This window comes from Urocampus carinirostris, chromosome 16 (genome assembly GCF_059441175.1).
Source record: "Urocampus carinirostris isolate Australia breed hairy pipefish chromosome 16, RoL_Ucar_1.0, whole genome shotgun sequence".
Classification (NCBI taxonomy): domain Eukaryota; kingdom Metazoa; phylum Chordata; class Actinopteri; order Syngnathiformes; family Syngnathidae; genus Urocampus; species Urocampus carinirostris.
The window spans coordinates 16,870,718-16,892,011 of NC_142364.1; the positions used below are offsets into that span (position 1 = coordinate 16,870,718).

Below are 21,294 nucleotides of genomic sequence, written 5' to 3' on the forward strand. Positions count from 1 at the left end.
TGATGGAAAGCAGGTATTTAGAGAGGGTTCCATGCAACCGGCAGTAAACGATATAAAGATAACAATAACAAAAGAAAAAAAGAGATAAAAGAATAAATCTTAGTTTTATATAAACACATTAACAATAACAAACACAAGGAATAAAATGAAAATATTTATAAATCTACAAAAAAATATCAAACACAAAACATATTTAGCCTTTTTTATGGTCAACATATTGAAAGTCAAAAACACAGAAAAAGCATATTGACCAATCGGAGGGAACCGGCTGTTGAGTGGTGGGGGTCCTTTCGTTCACTTCCAAGAGTCGGCTTATAGAGACGTTTCGTTCAGGAACGACACAAGTCGGGAGCTGTCAATTATAGGGGTCTCATTTTTCACGACTCAGCAGCCCTCATTCGCTTTTTCTTTCTGCGCTTTAGTAAATACCACATCCGTAATTGCTATCTAACTGTATAGTAACCGCTATTTTGACTAATGACCTGATCCGAAAAGACGTAAACAACTTTAAGGATTGCGGCTTGCAGGGGCACACCACCATTCCCATTAGGCAGCTAAAGTAATGGACCGCTTTTGACCATCAGTAACGGTAAAGCCGTTCTCCGTTACAGAAAAAAATTACGCCGTTATGTGGCCGCGTTATTTATAACAGTGTCATTCCCAACACTCTCTACCACTCACCAAATCAAATTTGGGTGCTCTGCTGGAGTTTAGCGGTGTTTACAGTTTGTTCTATGGTTTTAATCATGTAGTGAAACAGGATAAATGTTGCAGGTTTTATTCTATCTCGAAGTCGGATGTACTCACAAGAGGAGACATAGGTTCCCGATGATGTTCAACAGCTTGGACTGTGACATATCTCAAATTGGAGCCCTTTAATTCAGTCTGTTAAATACATTTTCACACCACAATCACCACAATTCATATTTATTGACACTTGTTTACATCAGCACCAACAACAAATACAGGAAATCACTTTGACCCGTGAAGGAGGACATTACTTTCACAATAAAAGCCTCCAATCTGCAGTCAATCGAGAAAGAGAGCAGAAAGAATAAATTAACTGAACATGTTTAGGAAATACTTCAGACTAAAATGAACAAAGTTGACACGTTTGTAAACAGCACAAAACACATGGAAGCATAACTCTGCAAGCAAGAGTTTTCTGCTATGCCGCGTTAGCCGGCCACGCGGTAATTGGCGTGAAACTCGGGCTGGATCTCGCAAACGCGCTTGAGGAGGTCGCCCAGTACCACGTCCCGGTTGCCGCGGTAACTGGCCTGGATTCGACCCATCCGCTCGGCCGTGTCGCGGTCCACCTCCACTGCGCTGTTGCCGTGGGAACCCAGCGCCTACGGACGCAAGCGCGTAACAAGCACAAGTACACGATAGCATAAGTGCATATTAAGGCACACAGTATTTTTCGGAGTAAAAGTCAGGTGTGCGACTTATATTCCAGTGCGACCTATATGTGAAATTATTAACATTTAGCTTTTAAGTTCTTATTACCGGTATATCATTTCACAAGTTTTTTTCAGACTTAACCCCAAGAGGGCGCTCTAGGCCTGTGTTGATAATTTCAATATTGCCGTGTTGTGCCCGCAAAGTGTTCATGTAAATTTGTGAAGACGTCCTCACCGCCGCCTCTTTGGTCTTGAACTCTTTGTCTCTCTGCAGCCGGTATTGCTCAATCTCAGCTTGTGCTTCTTCTTTGGCTTGCTTCAGACGGCGGTTTTTACCTGCAATGTCATTGTAATTAACAACAATGGAATGCTAGCTCACACAAGAAAAATAATTAAAGATGGGTAAGTACTGATAGTAAGGATGGAAATGTAACACATTGTGTCCCTTTCCATTGGAAAAAGTTTTTTTTATAAAGCACTACAGAATTTTTTTTTTCAATTTTGCATTTATTCAATGTCAATTTACAGTCCATTATGTTTCTAGATCCTGATTGTGAAATGGCCACTAGAAGGCTGTCAATCATCGAGAGTGTCAATTTCTCAAAACGGCTAAACAGTTTGATACTAAGTATATGTAAACCCATCTCTTATTATTTTAATATTGGTACTCCCGATGACAGGTGATCGAGATCAGAAACTGCAACTTGAAAAAAAATGGAAAAGTGCTACATTGGAATATAAAAGGTTTTGTGTTAATTATCATTGTTTGTATTTTTTGTTTAAACACTAAATACCCACAACAATTGGAGTTCATATTTTTGGCTTTAGTACTTGAACATTTTTGTAACTCTCCTATAATAACAAGTGTAGTTTTTATAAAGCGGATGTTCACGAGTTTCTTACAAAAATAAAACTTGAGTTACTCAGCTTTTCCGTTATGTTGTAGTTCTCCCCTCATAAAATTTACTCGCCAGCTTTGGGTTTATTTCACAAATAGTGAAGTAACTACTCTGTCTTAAGGACACAGTATGTGTTATTCAGCCCATACTAGTGGCATAAAACGAGAAAAACCTATCGATTGAAAAAAAGAAGCATAAATACATGTATCATATAAACTTATTTTTAAGTACACATAGGTCGAGAGTATTCTTTAATTTTACACAACATGAGCTTCACCTACAGGGAGCTGACAATTGCCGGCCATTTTGTCATTACCCCTCAAAAAAATGAAAACATTTCCAGAGAAAAAGAAAAATACGGTTTGTGACACTTTGAATTTCCATGTTCTGTATTCAATTATTTTACAATTTCTGAGATTTTTTTTCTTCATAAACCTTCCCCTTACTCTCAGCACAAGGGAGTAAAATCCAGAGCAATTGTTAAATATGTATTTTCTTATGAGACTCTGGAAGACAACTAAAATAAATAAAAAAAGCTTGACCTACGAGTATTAAAAAAAGCACATTTCTAAGATAGTTCATGTACTTAACTAAATATTAAATTTAATGCTTAAAAATTGACCCAATATATTATTTTGCTTTTATTCTGAAAAGAAAAACAATACCATAGAAATGCTAAAATGTAAATGGTCTACATTTATACGGCGCTTTTCAAGTCAATGAAGACCTCCGAAAGCGCTTTACAATTTGCTTCACACTTTTCCCTTTTACACACTAACTAACCAATAAAGGTAATACTACAGTAATACTAAAAAGCAAGACTATGATACAAAAATACTCCTATTAACTACATATCAATACTACTCCAGAAATACTACTATAAAAATACTACAGAAACACTGAATACAGGGCGGCAGTGGCTTATGAGGAGTGATCGTCTTGGGACTGGAAGGTTGCAGGTTTGATTCCCAGCTCCTCTGAGTTAAATGTTGGAAGTGTCTTTGGGCAAGACACTGAACCCGATAAGCAGGTAAGGCTCCTTGCATGGCTTTCCCTGCTATCGGTGGGTAAATGTGTATTAATGGGTACGTGTAAAGTGTAAAGCACATTGTAAAGTGCTTTGGGTGGTCTTCGATGACTTGAAAATCCCTGTTTAAATGCAAACCATTTACTTTTACCAAAAAATGTTAATCACAATGTAGTGTATAGCACTTTTCAGGCAACAAATTGCAACCAAAGTAGCCTCCCGTTTTCCCAGACAACAATCTGGAACGCCAAATACACAGATGCATAATGCTTCCTAGAAGGAAAGTTCACATAGCCCTGATCACGTCAGAAAGGATGGTTTGATTATATCCAGTAAATCTTTGTCATAATATTTTTACGCGAATAAACAATGTAAATTGTGTTTTATGATGTTGATAACTCAACATAACCAAGAGGCTTGCTTTTTTCCATTTCCATACTGATCAAATCAATGTACTTTGAAGTCAATTTGACATTTTCATACCACTAGGAGTCACTGAATAATACAAATTGTCCCTTTAAAAGGTGTGTAATATATAGTGCCCTCCTAGTGGTACAAAAAAAACTTTCATAAAAAGATTGGTTGTTATCACTGATAAAAATACAAAAACTATCACATACTAATGTTAATTTTTATAAAAAAAATCTAAAGTCGAGAAATTTGTATTTATTTTACAACTAGGAATCTCCACATAAATCGGCTATGCCCTGTATTACTGGGCCTCGCTTGCACCAGGCAACACAGTGCCATCTAGTGACCAAATATTACACATGGGGGTTTTGAGCACAGCCCTAGCAGATGATGGATGCATTTTCATTTTAATTCTTAATCTCATTTTATTTTTTGATATCCTATTTTGTACACGGGGGTTTAAAAACTACATTTGAGAACAGTAGAATATTTTAAATAGGAATTATTGTGTGGGAAAACCCAATTTGGCCCAAACTCACTCAGACCCTAGCGCCAGTGGCCCCCGTGTAAATAGAGATTAAGACCCCTGCATTAGATTCTGGACCTGGCAGTGACGTCACGGAACTGGGAGAAGAAACATACTCACGTGACTTGAGTCACCGTTTCCCTATTCTTAAAATGTTGTTTCATTTTGACGGATACGGAAAAAGTAAACTAAATACGTTTTTAAATTAGCCAAGTTATGTCGCAGGTCTTTAGTTTATCGTCTCCTTCGAAGGACAACTCAATAGAGACCTTCAGCAAACCGAGTCAATTTAACAACGACGAATTTTGAGAAATGTCAAGTATAAAAAAATAACGAAGAAGAAAATTCGGCGCTCATTAATGAAATGGAGGATTGGGGCCTCCCGGACGGAAGGCGGTGAGTAGAGGCAATTCACTCACGTTTGCGGGCTTCGGCCACCTTCTCGGCGGCCCGTTTCTCGGCCTGCAGCAGCTGCTGGATACCTTGCGATTGACTCGCCATTATGGAAGAAAAAACAAGGACGACCCTCAAAAAGCTCAAGCTTCGTCCTCTACAGCGAGCGCGTCGTGTACACTGCAGTCAGCTGACTAGCGTCACGGCCTTGTCACGTGACACGAGATCCCGGATGTAATTCAAACCACGCCTCTTTGTGTCGTCATCAGTATTTCAGCGACAGAGTTTGGAGTTCAGAAATTAGCATACCTGTCAACCTGTACGGTTTTTATACATTTTAAAACGGGTACGACTTACAAGGAAATCTGTACGGAAAAACGCAAATTTTTCAATGATGGGTACCGACACGAAGTCAAAGGAGTTCGCTGGGGAAGCCTCTATCTCGGTATCGTTTTTTTTTGTTGCAAACGAAGCGAGCGGTTTGATGCTACTGTGCGCATGCGTCTGCCGCCTGGGCATTTCCCATCATGCATCATTCCTAAAAAAAAAAATATGGTGTACGATTATTTTGTACCGGAAAATACGACAGTTTGTACGGGAATGGAGCCGTGGAGGTTGACAGGTATGAATTAGAAAAATATCAACAAAAACAGGTAAAATATTATGGAAGCCCAAGAGTGCCATAATTCAAAAAATAACACTCTTAATGAATTAAAACCCACTTAAAACAAACATTCAATTAATAAAAACGGCCTTAAAATGAACATTTTATTCACTAAAATGGCCTTTGAAATAAAAAGCCTTTAGCAAACTATAACTCGTCATGTCAAGTCCTGTTTATTGGTATAGCCCTGATCACAAGGAGTCTCAAAGGCTGCACAGACAACAGATTATCACAAACGTCAGGCTATTATGACACCATCCCCTGATCTGAAACCCACATGAAGGCAAGGAAAAACTCAAAAACTTCAACGTTAGGAAAATGACACATTGAGAAGGGACCACACATGAGGTAATCCCTCTTCCAGGATGACCAGGCCAAAATGGTTGTTACAATACACAGATATTGTCAACATGAAATATAGGTCATTCCTAAGCTATAGAATAGAAGTGTGTTTTAAGTCTAGATTCAAACAGTTCCACTGAGGTTGGAGATCATATTGCAAACTGAACTTTTACTGATGATGTAAAACAAGGGGGTCTCCAACCTTTTTCAATCTGTGAGCCACTTTTGTTATTAATTAGTGCAAGGGTCACACAAGTTTGCTATTAATTTCCCAAATAGAAACTTTGCTAGATGGCTTGCTCAGTAGCTAAAAGGTAGCTTGATATTTAGCTAGGAAGTTAAATAGGTAAGAAACTAAAAGGGAGCCACAGTAAATAGCTAGCGAAGATAGTAAAAAGCCAACTAAATAGCCAGATAGAAAATGAGGTAGCTAAAATAAAGCTAGATAGCTAGCTAGAAAGGAAGCCCAAATCTAGCTTAATAACAAGCAAAAAAAGATAAACAGTTAGCTAGGTAGCTAAAAAGGTAGGAAGTTAGTTAGCTACTAAGCTAAAAAGGTAGCCAGAGGAGTAAAAAGCCAACTAAATAAATAGCCAGATAGAAAGCTAAAACTAGATAGCTAGAAAGGAGCCCAAAATTTAACTTGATTACTAGCAAAAAAAATAAAAAGTACACTAGATAGCCTGCAAAATTGTAAAATCTAGCTAGCTAGATAACTTGCTAAATAGCCTAAAAGGTCGGAAGATAGCTAGCTACAAAGAAATGCGCACGTTTACTCATTTGTGTTATAAAACTTAAAAATTGGAATTTCGTTTGTTGTATATATTGTAAAATAGATCAATAAAACGTTGAATAAATTAATTTGTTTAACCAAGATATTCTCATTTTATTCTTTTAATTTCTCAAAAAAACTTATCAATACTTGAATAGATTTTTTTTGTCATGAAGCCCACAAACTGGAATTTATTCATGGGAATTTCCAAAATATCAACTTATGTTATTACTCTGTTGTTACTATGTGATTACTAGGTTAATTAAAAATAGCATTAAATAGACTCAGTCAACCAACAAAAAAACATTTTACTGAAAATTATAATGACCCAGCACCGGTGAGCTATTCTAAGAAAAGGTCCGCGGGCACCTCAACTGTCCTTAGGGAGCACCACGCTGGAGGCCCCTGATGCAAAAGCAGGGTTGGCATGCATACATACAGGGCGTGATGACCATAGTCAACAAACAACTTGCTAAAAAGCTACCACAGAAAAACACGCCAGGCTTAGAAGGTACATCAGAAAACAGTATTTTGAAACAGTGAGTCAAATAAAGCGATTGTAAATACTCGTTTTTAACTAAATGTATAACCTCTCTAAAGGCACATGTCAAGTCAAGTCAAGTCATTTTTATTTGTATAGCCCTTAATCACAATTAGTCTCTAAGGGCTTCACAAGTTATTACATATAAGATTAGGTTACTCGTATGCTATAGAGTAGAAGTGAGTTTTAAGCCTAGATTTAAACATTTCCACCGAGGTTGCAGATCGGATCTCAGGGGGAAGAGCATTCCACAACACCGGTGCCCGGATGGAGAACGCTCTCGAACCAGCGGAACACTTCTTGGCTCTTGGGATCACCAGGAGACCGGCGCTCTCGGAACGAAGGCTTCGGGCCTGGACATAGGGAGAGATCAGATCTGAAAGATATGAAAGGGAAAGTCCATGTATGATTTTGTATAGGAGTAGGAGAACCTTAAAATCGCATCTTAGGCTAACAGGGAGCCAATGCAGGTTAGCCAAAATTGGGGTGATGTGATCGTACTTTTGTGTCCTTGTTAAAAGCCTCGCTGCAGCATTTTGTACCAGCTGAAGACTCTTGAGTCTGGTCATCGGAAGACCGGAAAGTAGTGCATTACAATAGTCGAGACGGGAGGTAACAAACGCATGAATTATGATTTCCGCATCCGACTGAGAAAGTATAGGACGAATTTTAGCAATGTTACGGAGATGGAAGAAAGCGGTTCTAGTAATTTTCTTCACATGTGTTTGAAAGGACAGATCAGGGTCGAAAATGACACCTAAATTTTTAAGTGAGTCACTCTGTGTGATGTGGCAATTGTCCAAGTTCACTGCGGTTTTAGAGAATAAGTCACGGGACTTAGAAGGACCAATAACTAACATTTCAGTCTTTTCAGGGTTAAGACGCAGGAAATTGAGTGACATCCACTCTTATCTCAGTGAGGCAGGCCTCCAAAATTCCACAGTTTAGTGTGGCAGATTCCTCTATCGGGAGATAGAGTTGAGTGTCATCTGCGTAGCAATGGAAACTGATATTATACTTACGAATAATATCACCTAGTGGAAGCATATAAATGCTGAAGAGAAGGGGGCCAAGCACTGAACCCTGCGGAACACCACAAGTAACACTAAATGGCTCAGATGTCAACTCGCCATATTTAACGCAGTGTGTCCTATCTGAGAGGTAGGATCTGAACCATAATAGGACGCTTCCTGAGAGACCAATCCATTTTTCCAACCGTTCTAGCAAGATAATATGGTCCACTGTGTCAAATGCAGCACTAAGGTCCAGCAGCAGCAAAAGTGATGATGTGCCCGAGTCCCTTGCCCGTAGGAGATCGTTGGTTACCTTAATCAGAGCTGTCTCAGTAGAGTGGTTAGCCCTGAATCTTGATTGCATTGATTCAAAGAGAAATGAGCACTAAAAGACCGTGTCTTACCGTTGGCAGCTCTTTATAGAGTGCCAAAAACCCTCCCCTTCCTGTCGCAAAGTCTAAAGCCAAACCACACCTTACCACATACCAGCAGGTGGCACTGTTGGACTCATCATTGCAGGACACTTACACAAAAACATATTTCAGCAGGAATTTCAATAAAACAAAAGTTATTATTACACCTGTTACAAATATATATCTTTAGGAAATTGACAAGCTTTTACATGGATTGAATACATTTTAAAATCTTTATTTGAATAACTTGTTAACTAAAATAAAAATAAAATATTACGGAATCATAGAAATATGAATACGACGCATAAGTCCGTGGCCAAACAAGGAAAGACTGTACCTCGTAGTGTACTTTCCTAATTTGGGCAAGTCACCTGGGGACTTTTTGTCCAATCAGCGTTTACTCCTTCGTAGCAATCCATCCAATCAAGGTGAAGAGGAGGAGAGAAGGAGTTATTGTTTCCGTGGCAACGGTTGTGTTTTTTGCAAACGCTTGTGCTCGTGTTTTACGTCAACACTTACTGTCGTTTTTTTTTAGGTTTTTGGAGACTTTCTCCCTGCAGGAGGTACTTCCGGTGCAAGTCGAGTCTCTCAGGTGAGTCCGGTAAAGAAAGGCAACGAAAATGCAATTGCAAACACGCTAGGGAACGAATGATGAAACAAAAAGCATGCATTACTCTTGTTTGTCCTCATTTTAAGTAAATTTTTGTACTGTTTTTATACAGCTTAAATGGAAATGGAAATAAAACCAACATTCATTTTTTCTACTGTTGGACCAATCTAGAAAAAGTCATAACATTTAAAGTGAAAATAATATAAGTTATTTTTTTCTGGGTTTTTAACAACACAGAGGTGGTTCATTTTGACCAAAAGGTTAGTCTCCAAGATGCCTGTTGGCATTGGTCAACGTCATATAAAATGCTTGTCTGCGATTGGTTTGCGTCACTATTATATAAAAATACTGATAGGCTATTGGCGGATTTACTTCCCATTATGACATTCTGTTTATTTAGTTCAGACTCTTGTGTGCTGTCTAGAGCAAGTCGGCTACATTTCATTGTATTTTTTTAACTGTATTTTTAACGGGTCCTAAGACTTGCAGGGATGCTAAAGGGAGAAGGAAAAACCATGGTGATCATGGGAACAAAGATTGATAACCATGGAAACAAAGCATGATTTGGGGGATTTTTTTTGGGCACAGAAATTATTTGTTGTAGATGTTTTATGTATAGTGGGCAAAACCCCTCTACAGGAGGGTTAAGAAATGGCTGTTTACATTTTTCGTAAAGCGCAACTGCATCAAGATATATTTTTTTAGAGGGGCCGGGTCTATGATGGATGGCAGTGAATAAAACAGGGATCTGAAACTCAATACACTGGGGGGCTAACAGAGTTGGGGTCTGGGTGAAAATTTTCCAGTATTTTCAAATATCCGTTCTACAAAAAAATAAGAAGAAAATGAATCATTAAAGCTATAATAGATAAATTAATGTTTTTTTCACCAAATTTAAAAGCCACACCTCACCAAAAGTTACTTACTAGGTGCATCCACTGTCATTTAAGCTTCAGTTCAACAGCCGCCCGTTGTTCACGTTTCAATTTAAAGGGACAGTGTCTATTATTCAAACACTAGATGTCGCTGAATTATGTGCAGGGGTCTCCAAGGTAGTGCCCACGGCCACCAAGTAGCTTCTTCAGAAGTGGTTCTGAAAGTAGTTCACCAGTGATGAGTCATAGTGATTTTCTGGGAAATTTTATTTCTAACTGGCATGAGAAATAATTGACGTGATCATTGTCTTTAAAAGATATTTGAGTGCTGATTCTTACAATTACAGTGTGGTAATAAAAACATTGTAACACCATAGTAATAGCATAAGTTGCTATTTTATAAATGTTTTTCAAACGTAGCCTTCCGAAGTAACTAGTCACAAAAAAGTAACTCTCCGTTCAGAAATGTCTGCAACTACTGGCATAGTGCAATGAAAATGAGTGCTAAAAAGCACAAGGAAGAATACAAACTATGGAGACTCAGATTAACCAAAACTTCCCATTTTATTTCTCCTATTTTTGCACGGCATTTTTAAGGTTTTTGGGTGCCCGTGGCAGCAAGATGACGGACAATTATGTCAGCTCTCTTAAGGTGAAGTTCATGTTATGTAAAACAAATGCTAATTTCTTAATCGACAGGTATTTTATTTAAATGCATGTTTATGTGATAAATCATAAGCAAAAATACATGAATTAAGTCAATGTTTTCTTAATGAATGCTGTTTTTTACCACTAGGAGGCACTAAATAATACACATAGACCCTTTAACTAAGATTTTTAACGACTACATTGCTAAAAAGGATGACATGTATTAAATAATTTGTTAAAACTTAATAGTCTGTGAGGTAGTGGGTCAAATCAGGAAGTAGCTAGGAAATTGTATATCGATCTCAAACACTAGCATTCCTCCCCAATTTTGAGCCTCGGCTGCACTGATATTTATCTTATATATTGTGGCATTTTCCACAAATAATCATATTGCGGGCTGGAAAAAACCCTGGGGCTTTAAGATTGAGACCCATAGAATAATCCCATCAGTTTTACTAAGGCGAGGCCATGCGAGCGGGAAAGTGAGACGGTGTTTTGACGTCACAGATGGCGGGAACTTCGAGGCACGACCGAGAAATGGCGATAAACGCCAAACGGCAGCTGAAGTCTTGCGACGACCCGGTGGAGAAACTGCGCCTCCAGTGTCTGGCTAGGGGCTCGGCTGGGATCAAAGGTCTTGGAAGGTGAACAGTTGTCAACTACTATGCTTTGCGTCGCATTGGTTTGGAAGAGTCGTGCGTGGGTTCACACAATCAGCTTCAATCTCAATGCACGCTGACATACTGGGAAGCACATGTTGAGTGTCCATTTTTTCATCTCTTAATTCAAAACGTGAGCGTGAAAAACCCTTGCACATTTCCCACTATCTTGGTCTAATACAGCGGTCGGGTAACTATGGTTCGTGAGGAGTGTTGGGAATAACGTTTTTATACAGTGGCTTGCAAAACTATTTGCCCCCCTTGAACTTTGTGACCTTGTGCCATATTTCAGACTTCAAACATCAAGCTATAAATGTCACGGTCGCCATGGCTACCAGTCTGCCGCGCCCCCGAACTCAGCTGCAGCAGATCAGCTGATTGCTGGTCTGCTATTTAAGGCTGGATTTTAGGTTTGGCGGGCGCTGGCTCATTACACAATCCCAGGTCTGTTATGCCTTGTCCTGTTTTAGGTTTAAACATTTTCCGTCTGTTAAGCCCTGTCCTGTTGAGTTCGTGCCGGAGGAACTCTGTACCATTCTGTTCTGATTGTAAGAATGTTTTTGTTTGTCTTGTCCCTGACTTTTGGACAACTTTTATTTTGTTAAATAAAACTTATGGATCGTCACGCAATTGAGTTCTCCCTTCCTGCCTCCTGCCTCCGTTCTGGTCCGATCACTCCTTCGACCCCACCACGCCTCGTGACAGAATGAGCCAGCCACGACAAGAACTCAGCGAACGATCCCAGCGCGATTTGGGGAGACCTGGAGAACGCAGCTTGGCAAGCGCCCACTGAGTCCGACTTCGACTCCCTGCCCGTTCGAACCACGGCCCCGCCCGTCGTGGCCATTGCTGTGCCTCGAATGGGGTCCCGGGAGGAATTGACGCCTGCCTGTTCGACTCCCATGCCTGCCTGCCCGACTCCCGTGCCGATTGCCTGCTATTCAGTCTCCCCTGCGTGCCAGTCCGACTCCGCTGCCTGCCAGTCCGACTCCGCTGCCTGCCAGTCCGACTCCGCTGCCTGCCAGTCCGACTCCGCTGCTCCTGTTTTGCCGGTTCTGATTTTGACTCTCTCCTGTTTTGCCGGTCCTGATTTTGACTCTCTCCTGTTTTGCCGGTCCTGATTTTGACTCTCGCCTGTTTTTGCCAATTTTGTCTGTCCTCTGTGTTTGCCGGTTCTGATTCCCTGTCTGTCCTCTGTGTTTGCCAGTTCTGATTCCCTGTCTGTCCTCTGTGTTTGCCGGTTCTGATTCCCTGTCTGTCCTCTGTGTTTGCCGGTCCAGTTTGCCTGCCGGCCCCCCCCAACCCTGCCGAGCGTCGAACCATTCCGGGGCGTGAGGTAGTATTTTATTTTATTTTTTCCTTTTTTGGGGACCTCAGGAGCTGTCCCTTAAAGGGGGGGCTCTGTCACGGTCGCCATGGCTACCAGTCTGCCGCGCCCCCGAACTCAGCTGCAGCAGATCAGCTGATTGCTGGTCTGCTATTTAAGGCTGGATTTTAGGTTTGGCGGGCGCTGGCTCATTACACAATCCCAGGTCTGTTATGCCTTGTCCTGTTTTAGGTTTAAACATTTTCCGTCTGTTAAGCCCTGTCCTGTTGAGTTCGTGCCGGAGGAACTCTGTACCGTTCTGTTCTGATTGTAAGAATGTTTTTGTTTGTCTTGTCCCTGACTTTTGGACAACTTTTATTTTGTTAAATAAAACTTATGGATCGTCACGCAATTGAGTTCTCCCTTCCTGCCTCCGTTCTGGTCCGATCACTCCTTCGACCCCACCACGCCTCGTGACAATAAAACTGTAATTTCTTGTGAAGCATCAACAATAAGTGGGACACAATCATGAAGTGGAACACACTTTATTTGTTAAAAAAGTTTAAAATATCCAATAAACGAAAAAGTGGGTGCGCAAAATTATTCAGCCCCTTTACTTTCAGTGCAGCAAACTCTGTCCAGGAGTTCAGTGATGATTTCCGAATGATTCAATGTTGATTTAAATGACCAACGATGATAAATGAAATCCACCTGTGTGTAATCAAGTCTCAGCATAAATGCACCTGCACTGCGATAGTCTCAGAGGTCTGTTTAAAGCGCAGAGAGCATCATGAAAAATGAGGAACACACCAGGCAGGTCCGAGATACTGTTGTGGAGAGGTTTAAAGCTGGATTTGGATACAAAAAGATTTCCCAAGCTTTAAACATCCCAAGGAGCACTGTTCAAGCAATAATATTGAAATAGGAGTATCAGACCACTGCAAATCTACCAACATCGGGCCGTCCCCCTAAACTTTCAGCACATACGAGAATAAACTGATCAGAGATGCAGCCAATAGGCCCATGATCACCCTGGATGAAGTGCAGAGGTCTACAGCTGAGGTGGGAGAATCTGTCCATAGGACGACAATCAGTCATATACTGCACAAATCTGGCTTTTATGGAAGAGTGACAAGAAGGAAGCGATTTCTTAAAGATATCCATAAAAAGTACTGTTCAAAGTTTCCCACAAGCCAACTGGGAGACACACCAAACATGTGGAAGAAGGTGCTCTGGTCAGATGAGACCAAAATCGAACTTTTTGGCAACAATACAAGACGTTATGTTTGGCGTAAAAGCAGCACAGCTCATCACCCTCAACACACCATCCCCACAGTCAAACATGGTGGTGGCAGCATCATGGTTTGGGCCTTCTTTTCTTCACCAGAGACAGGGAAGACGGTTAAAATTGATGGGAAGATGGATGGAGCCAAATACAAGACCACTCTGGAAGAAAACCCGATGGAGTACACAAAAGACCTGAGACTGGGACGGATATTTGTCTTCCAATAAGTCAATGATCCAAAACATAAAGCAAAAGCTACAATGGAATGGTTCACCAAAAAACATATCCAAGTGTTAGAATGGCCAAGTCAAAGTCCAGACCTCAATCCAATTGAGAATCTGTGGAAAAAACTGAAAACTGCTGTTCACAAACTCTTTCCATCCAACCTCACTGAGCTCGAGCTGTTTTTGCAAGGAGGAATGGGCAAAAATATCAGTTTCTCGATATTCAAAACTGGTAGAGACGTATCCCAAGCGACTTGTAGCTGTAATCGCTTTTTATTTGTTAAAAAGTTTAAAATATCCAATAAAGTGTGTTCCACTCCATGATTGTGTCCCACTTATTGTTGATGCTTCACAAGAAATTACAGTTTTACATCCTTATGTATGAAGTCTGAAATGTGGCAAAAGGTCACAAATTTCAAGGGGACCCAAATAGTTTCGCAAGCCACTGTAGGCCATCTCGATTTTTACTTGAAGGCTGTGTCATGAGCTTTTGTCGATACATGCGAATTTGATTCATGTGATTCCGTAATGCAGTTTAGATCCACTGTGTACAGTAACATCCATTTTATTTTTTGTTTTCCATGTCTATAACTTTTAAGAGTGCCGTGTTTTTTTAGATGAAAGGTTTTCAACTGGACCAAAATATGTTTTAAAAATAAAGTAAATTAAACATTTGTTTACAATTGACCAAATTAGGTGGGTTTTTTTTGGTTTTGTTTGTTCAAGTGGGGTTTTTTTGTCGACTTGGTCTTGAATTTCAAAAGGCATTCAAAAAGTCTTAAAAAGTATTGAATTTAACTTGCCTTAAGCTTTAGGAACCCTGAAGTCCCTCTTCATTGAATTTTTGTCACTCATTTGTCCAGAGTGTTCCGGATCATGGACGACGACGCCAACCGCTCCCTGGACTTGAAGGAGTTCCTCAAGGGCATCAATGACTTCGGCCTCTTGATAGACAAACAAGAAGCGGCAGCCATTTTCCAGCGGTTTGACCGCGATGGCAACGGCACCATCGACTTTGACGAGTTCCTGGTCACGCTTCGGGTAAGGCGAACATCGCCGCTGCATTTCCGTCCGCGACTGACCGAGACATGTCTCGGGCAGCCCGCCATGTCCAAGGCCCGTCGAGACGTGGTCATGCAGGCATTCCACAAACTGGACAAGACGAAAGACGGCGTGGTCACGGTTGACGACTTGAGGGGCATCTACAACGCCAAGACCCATCCTAAGTACCAGAACGGGGAATGGAGCGAGGATCAGGTCTTCAGGACTTTCCTCGACAACTTCGACTCGCCGTACGACAAAGACGGCAAGGTAGGGAATGACCAGTGTTGGGAGTACAGAGGAACTCAATTACTTCCCTTGTTACACAAAACTGTAGCGTGTTATTTATAAAATTGGTTATGACAGAGAACATTTCTCTGCTTTTTATAACGCAGATTATGATTTACAACATTTTATGCTCTTTAACTGGGTGGGCATGTTTCTATGTACCTACAAAGTATAACAATACACTTACAGTAATGCTGTCTCATAGTATGAGGACCAGTATTGTAAATAACGTCGTTATTTTTTCGATAACGGGGTAATGTAATCATTTTTTCCGCTGTTACCGATATTGTCGGTCAAAAGTGGTGCGTTACTTTGGCTGCAGAACGCCAACGGCACACGTGAAGCTGTTTTCAGCGGTGTGGTTTTGCTCTCTCCTCAGAGTTGTTGACGTCACGTCTTTTGAATGTCACCATTCAAAATCGCAACTCCCATATAGCTAGATAGCGTTAACGAATATAGTAGTTCCTAATGCGGCGAAAGAAAAGGCGAATGAGGGTCGAATTTTTGCTGAATGTGGCAGCAACAGACTTGTGTCGTTTGTGAACGAAGTGTCTCTATGAGCTGGCTCCTTGAAGTGAACAAAGGGATCCGACTCTCCACCAATCAACAGCTGGTTCCCTCCGAGACGCCTTTTTTTTTGGTCTTATGATTGGTTTATATGCATTTTTGGGGGAAACTGTGTTGTTGACTTTAAATTTGTTGAGCATAAAAACGATGAAAATGGTTTTGAATTTGATCTTTTTTTTTGTGGATTTATAATTATTTTCCGTGTATTTGAGTAATAATGTGTATGTATAAATATGCCGTTAATTTTTTTCTTCTTTTATCTTTTTCCTTTTGTTATTGTATTTTTTTATGTAGTTTCTTTTCCATTTAATTCAATAAACTCACTCTAAATTGTTTACTGCCGATTGTTATTTTATTATATTGTTTATTTTTATTGCATTTCAAGTGTAGGATAAATCTGTTGCTGGTGAAGTGCAATAAATATGACAAGGTTCTAAAACACATTTACCTGTCTGTTCTCTATTCAATTAACTCAAATACTGCTCAGAAATGTTCAAATTCTTTGACATACAACAACTTATTTTTAAAGTAACAGAAATCTGTTACTTTTCCTGGTAATGTAGTGATGTTTACTATAAAGTAAATCGGTGACTAACTTCTTAGTAGAAATAGTGAGTAACTAGAACTAATTACTTTTTTAAAGTAACATGCCCAACACTGACGAGGACATAAATGACCTAGAGTTACAACTTGTGGGCAACCATCATCATCACGAATGACACCCCATGCTACAGTGCAGCTAGCCAGCCACCCTCTAAATTGCCTTCTAACTCTGGAAGGCTAAGTCCTCCAATTTCGTTTTACTATTGTACTATGACAATAAAACCATCCATTCAACTGCAAGTATGTGTTGTGTGTTATCATTTGTAAATCTATAGCCATTACACTCATATTCTCTAGGTCTGTAATGAAGTTAACTCGAAGTAATTTTAACCCTACTTCAAGGATTTTCATTTTTCGCACGTGGTTGTGATCCCTATTAACCATGAAAACCAAGAGACATGCTTACTTGCATCCAATAATAAGTTAAATACTAAAATCAGGGTCACTTTATGCACATATTTGGTTGTGTCCCGGGTAGCAAATGGTAGGTAGGATGTAGGTAGGGGGCGTGGCTTATTGAGGAACAACCAAATCAATGCGGCAAACATAAGGCACAGAATGTACGGTAAAAGTGGGATGAATTTTGGTCTTTTTATTTGTAAAGTTTTTTTTGCTATACACCATGCGTGAAAAAAAGGAAACGTCTTGGACAGTACCTAGAAATGGAGAAGGAAATCTTCAAGTGGGTTGACGCCCTAGAGACGAATGGATATAGTGTGTCTCGGCTCAGTGTTTATTTAAAAGCTCTCAATATTGCACAAGCAAAAAAAAATTAAAAGGTCCACAGATTTCACAGGTTGAAGTACAGGTTTACTTCTATTTCTTTGATTATGTGGCTATTTTTAAGCAGTTTTAGGGGGCCAGCTTCAATATGTTCATGAATAACAAGTTACCTTCAGTGTAACACTCTACTTTTGGTCTTAGTAATCTGGGATAAAGCAACCCGCATCTAATGTTTTCAGTAACGGGCGCAGCATTAGGCAGGGTGGGGGTGCCTCGGCCAGTTTTGTTTTCAGAGTTGACTATCTGTTGCTGTTCTCCTCTCCTAGGTGACGCACGAAGAGTTTATCAACTACTACTGCGGCGTTAGCGCCTCCATCGATAACGACGCCTTCTTCATCCTCATGATGAGGAACGCGTGGAAGCTCTGAAACAAGAACCCTTGCACAGGCATTCTCCTGGGACGTCTTCCTCCCAAAAGCCACCAGAAATCACCATAGGGATTTAGGAGTGAGCAACTATGATCACAAACTGTCCAAGCACCATGGATGCTCCTAAAAAATGCAGATGAACTATGATGGTGCCTCACTGTTTTGCTGTTTACCCACTCCAGATTTCTATACGCTGTATTGTCCTACCAAATTTAAATGCATCACATATTTGATCAATAATGAGAAATGATATTTACAATTAAAAAATTCAATTTGAATAAAAATATATATTTTTTTTCAAATCCCGTAAATAAAAGTCGACAGTAGATTGCTGCCCTTTGGCAAGGCGTTCGTGGTGTGTGTTGATAATTTACAGAGTGGGAAATCTAGAACATGTAAAAAAATAAAAATAAAAGCTACATTACAAATAAATATTGAACAATGTAGGCTGTTTAACAGTGGTAGTTGTGCAGAAATTATATGCACCACCCACCAGAATTGTATGTCTCTGTGTGCCCTGCGACTGGCTGGTAACCATTTCAGGGTGTCCCCTGCCCACTGCCCGAAGATAGCTGGGGATGGGCTCCAGCACCCCCGCGACCCTACTGAGGGTAAGCGGTATATATACATACATATATATATATATATATACATCTCAAAAATATATTTTTACCTGGATCGCATGGCTAAGGAGCAGCAGGAAAGATTAAGATTGAACTTGGGATCCCGCGTCAGTCGCTCAAGGAAGAGTCTCGAGCCTAGAAGGCAACGTCTGATAAACAGTTACGAAAAACGTGGGTTTTTGGGATTTTCCACCAGCATTTTCTAGATTACCTGATGTGAGGTCCCTTCTCAAGATTTCGTCATTTTCCTCATGTTGAGGTTTTTCCTTGCCCTCGTGTAGGTTTTAGATCAGGGGATGGTGTAATAACTTTGAGACTTCTTGTGATTAAAGGCTATACAAATAAACAGGACTTGACTTGACCTGCTAATTACACAGCAGCAGGATCAACTCTGGGTTATTGATCTTTCTTAAGGGCGCTTGGGACATGACCATAATGGCTCAGTTTAAACAACGAATCGATTCACTGAAAATAAAGAATTTGCAGCTGCGGCCCAGTACCGGGCCGCGGAAAAATAAGTTATTATTTGTTACCTATTCTTGTTTTAACGACACTGCTGACACAGACTGAACTTGAACCGGGGCATTAAGTCAGTACGTTTGATATCGAATCAGTGTGGTTTGCACAGGCAAGCGGTTGCAACTGTCACGTTGGAAACAAGGATTCCCGTCTGCCGAAGATACAGTGTAGAATGAATCAAACCGTATTTTTGTGCTTGTAGCCAATCAGCGTGGAGAATGGTTAATTACGTCATGCTAGAACTGTTGTAAAAAACTTGCCACTATGGAAAAACGTTTGGCAATGAAGTTCGAGGATGCATAGATCCCTAAGTCAAGAAACAATGCTGAGACCGCATAACGCCAACAAACTTTTTGCGGGGTTGGTTCATTTGGTGAGTTTGGATTTTTAATACTTTGGACGTTTTGCATTAAAAATACGATAGCATCCAAAGTGTGTCGTTATTAGCATGTCCGCCTTAGAATTCAGAAGTCCTGAATTCAATTCCATCTAACGTCCTCCTTGTGTGGAGTTTGCACGTTCTCCCCGTGCCCTCGGGCAAACAGATTACGTCTCACATTCCAAAAACATGGCTAGGATGGGCCCGCGACCACCGTTCGGATAAGTGGTTCAGAAAATGAAAGTGATTTTGCTGTGATGTTCAGGGTTTGTACACCTTTTTCATGGCCAAATTTAAGCACTTTATAATGACTTTCAAAACCAATTATTGAATTCCTCCAGCTCTACTCAAAGTAGAAATACATGGTGAATCATGTATTTTGCAGATCTTCAAATACATCCGCAATTCATGTTTGCAATTTTTAATCTTGCGTGTGCAATTATCCACATATTTGATTTTTAGATCCCTCCCTCTAGTAATGACTAATATGTAGCTTACATTTTTAGTTGCAGGTAGTTCTTCCCATTACAATTTACCACTGGGAAATGCTACCATAATTTTTGCATGGCTCATAACAAATTTCCATAATTAATACTTGCACTAACAAACATATGAGAGCCTTGTACAAGGCCATGACACTCCATAGAAGAATGCCGTACAAACTAATGCCAGCTGCTGTTAATCACGAGGGAAGAAATGCAATGGCAAAGCGAAGCCACCAGAGTGCAGTATCGGCATAATTTTTAAGCAGACTTGAGAAACATGGCAACAATCTCAAGCGTTTGCAAAACCCTAATCAAAAATTCAAGACATTTTTAAATTAAAACGTAAACATTTTCAAGAATTTGAAGCACCCATACAAAGCCTGGATGTTGAGCACACATGACAACACAGTGGATTTACACCCATTATTAATTATGTGGTTATCAAATGTTAGTCGTTTTTATTATCGTTATTATTATTTTAGAAATGGTACACCCATTTAATGCCGCGCCTGGGCCAGGCCTTGAAAACAGTCAGAAAACCAACCCGTTCTTGATACAGAAAAGGTTGCCGATCACTGATTTAAGACATTGTGGGCCAATTCAATTAAAACAATGTTTCACAATCTTCATTCAAATTAGGGTTCTATTTGAGAAAAGAATGAGCATATTGGGAATATGGAAATATCAATATCAAATATTCCTTTTGCAGGCTGAGAACAGACCTAAAACCCCCGACTGCTTTCATGCCTCTGGAAAATTCAGAACGTTTTCTTTCTTGAACCGCCTGCACTGAGCATCTTTAAGGGGATGATGTGAAAAACCACAAAAAAATAAGCTGCACAGAGACCAGATGAGTTGCGGGTCTCATGTATTCTTAGAAAACGTCTGCAAACTCAGAAAAAGTCATTGCAGCCCTTCAAGTTTTAAAAAAAACCTTGTCTTATAAATATGTCTCCTCTCCTTGTTTAAGTCCCGCCTCCAATGGCAGAAAGTAAGGTCAGACCTTGACCAGGAAGTGGAGTCCCAGCGAGGCGGGAATGTGGAGTGTCTCGAGTCCCAAGGAAGATGGGGCGTACGGGAAGAGCAGCGGGAACGTCTGCTTAGTGTCCACCAGCAGTTGGGGGGCCTCCTTGGCCGCACCAGTCTCGCCCGCATCACCCGCCTCGCCCGCTTCTCGCTCCTGGAGTTGCTTCTGCACGGGACACATGTTTATGTTGACGTACACGTTAATACTTAACACTAAAAAGCTGATCAAGTACACAGTAATCCCTCGCTTTATGGATACTCTGTGAAGTTCCAGCATTCATTGTGTTCTACATCCTGATTGGTTAAACAGTCACTCCGCCCCTTTTCTGCCTGTGCCTCAACAACATCCAACGAGTTGTACACAAACGTAAAGCAGCTTGACCAATCTATGCAAATATATTTTTCAATGTTGAGTTTTTATAAAAGCCATCATATTAACAGAATCCTCTGGACCCACAAAAGCACCAAAAGGCAGATGCTTTCTATCGCCCACAACAATGGACTTTTTCGCCTGCTCAAGCAGTACTTCTCAATTATTGTGGAAGAAGAAAACATCTATTCTTTTAATTGTTTTCTGGAATGTTTTCTTCACACCACATCT

At 40.3% G+C, this 21,294-nt stretch overlaps 3 protein-coding genes across 5 annotated transcripts in view; 1 reads left to right on the forward strand and 2 right to left on the reverse strand.

Annotated features, from left to right (window-relative positions):
- Positions 1-910: 910 nt before the first annotated feature.
- atp6v1g1 (ATPase H+ transporting V1 subunit G1) lies at positions 911-4,881 on the reverse strand. The gene is made up of 3 exons (XM_088320008.1): positions 4,686-4,881; positions 1,639-1,739; positions 911-1,352 (listed from the first exon to the last, which is right to left on the reverse strand). The coding sequence occupies exons 1-3, from the start codon at positions 4,765-4,767 to the stop codon at positions 1,179-1,181; spliced, it is 357 nt and encodes a 118-aa protein (XP_088176134.1). The 5' UTR covers positions 4,768-4,881; the 3' UTR covers positions 911-1,178.
- Positions 4,426-18,102, forward strand: capslb (calcyphosine-like b). Of its 2 annotated transcripts, XM_088320006.1 has the most exons (6): positions 4,426-4,662; positions 8,940-8,996; positions 11,045-11,181; positions 14,875-15,052; positions 15,113-15,322; positions 17,560-18,102. In XM_088320006.1, exons 3-6 carry the CDS (start codon positions 11,045-11,047, stop codon positions 17,659-17,661), a joined length of 627 nt encoding a protein of 208 aa, XP_088176132.1. In that variant the 5' UTR covers positions 4,426-4,662; positions 8,940-8,996; the 3' UTR covers positions 17,662-18,102. The 2 variants fall into 2 exon arrangements, with proteins under 2 accessions (XP_088176132.1, XP_088176133.1); XM_088320007.1 differs by lacking the exon at positions 4,426-4,662 and having other exon boundaries at positions 8,713-8,996.
- myo5b (myosin VB) overlaps positions 17,099-21,294 on the reverse strand; it is a 40,035-nt gene continuing 35,839 nt past the window's right edge. For both annotated transcript variants that reach the window (XM_088320003.1, XM_088320004.1), the window contains one exon: positions 17,099-20,859. In XM_088320003.1, coding sequence (XP_088176129.1) covers positions 20,665-20,859 — 195 coding nt within the window. In that variant the 3' untranslated portion in view covers positions 17,099-20,664. The remainder of the gene's footprint in view (positions 20,860-21,294) is intronic.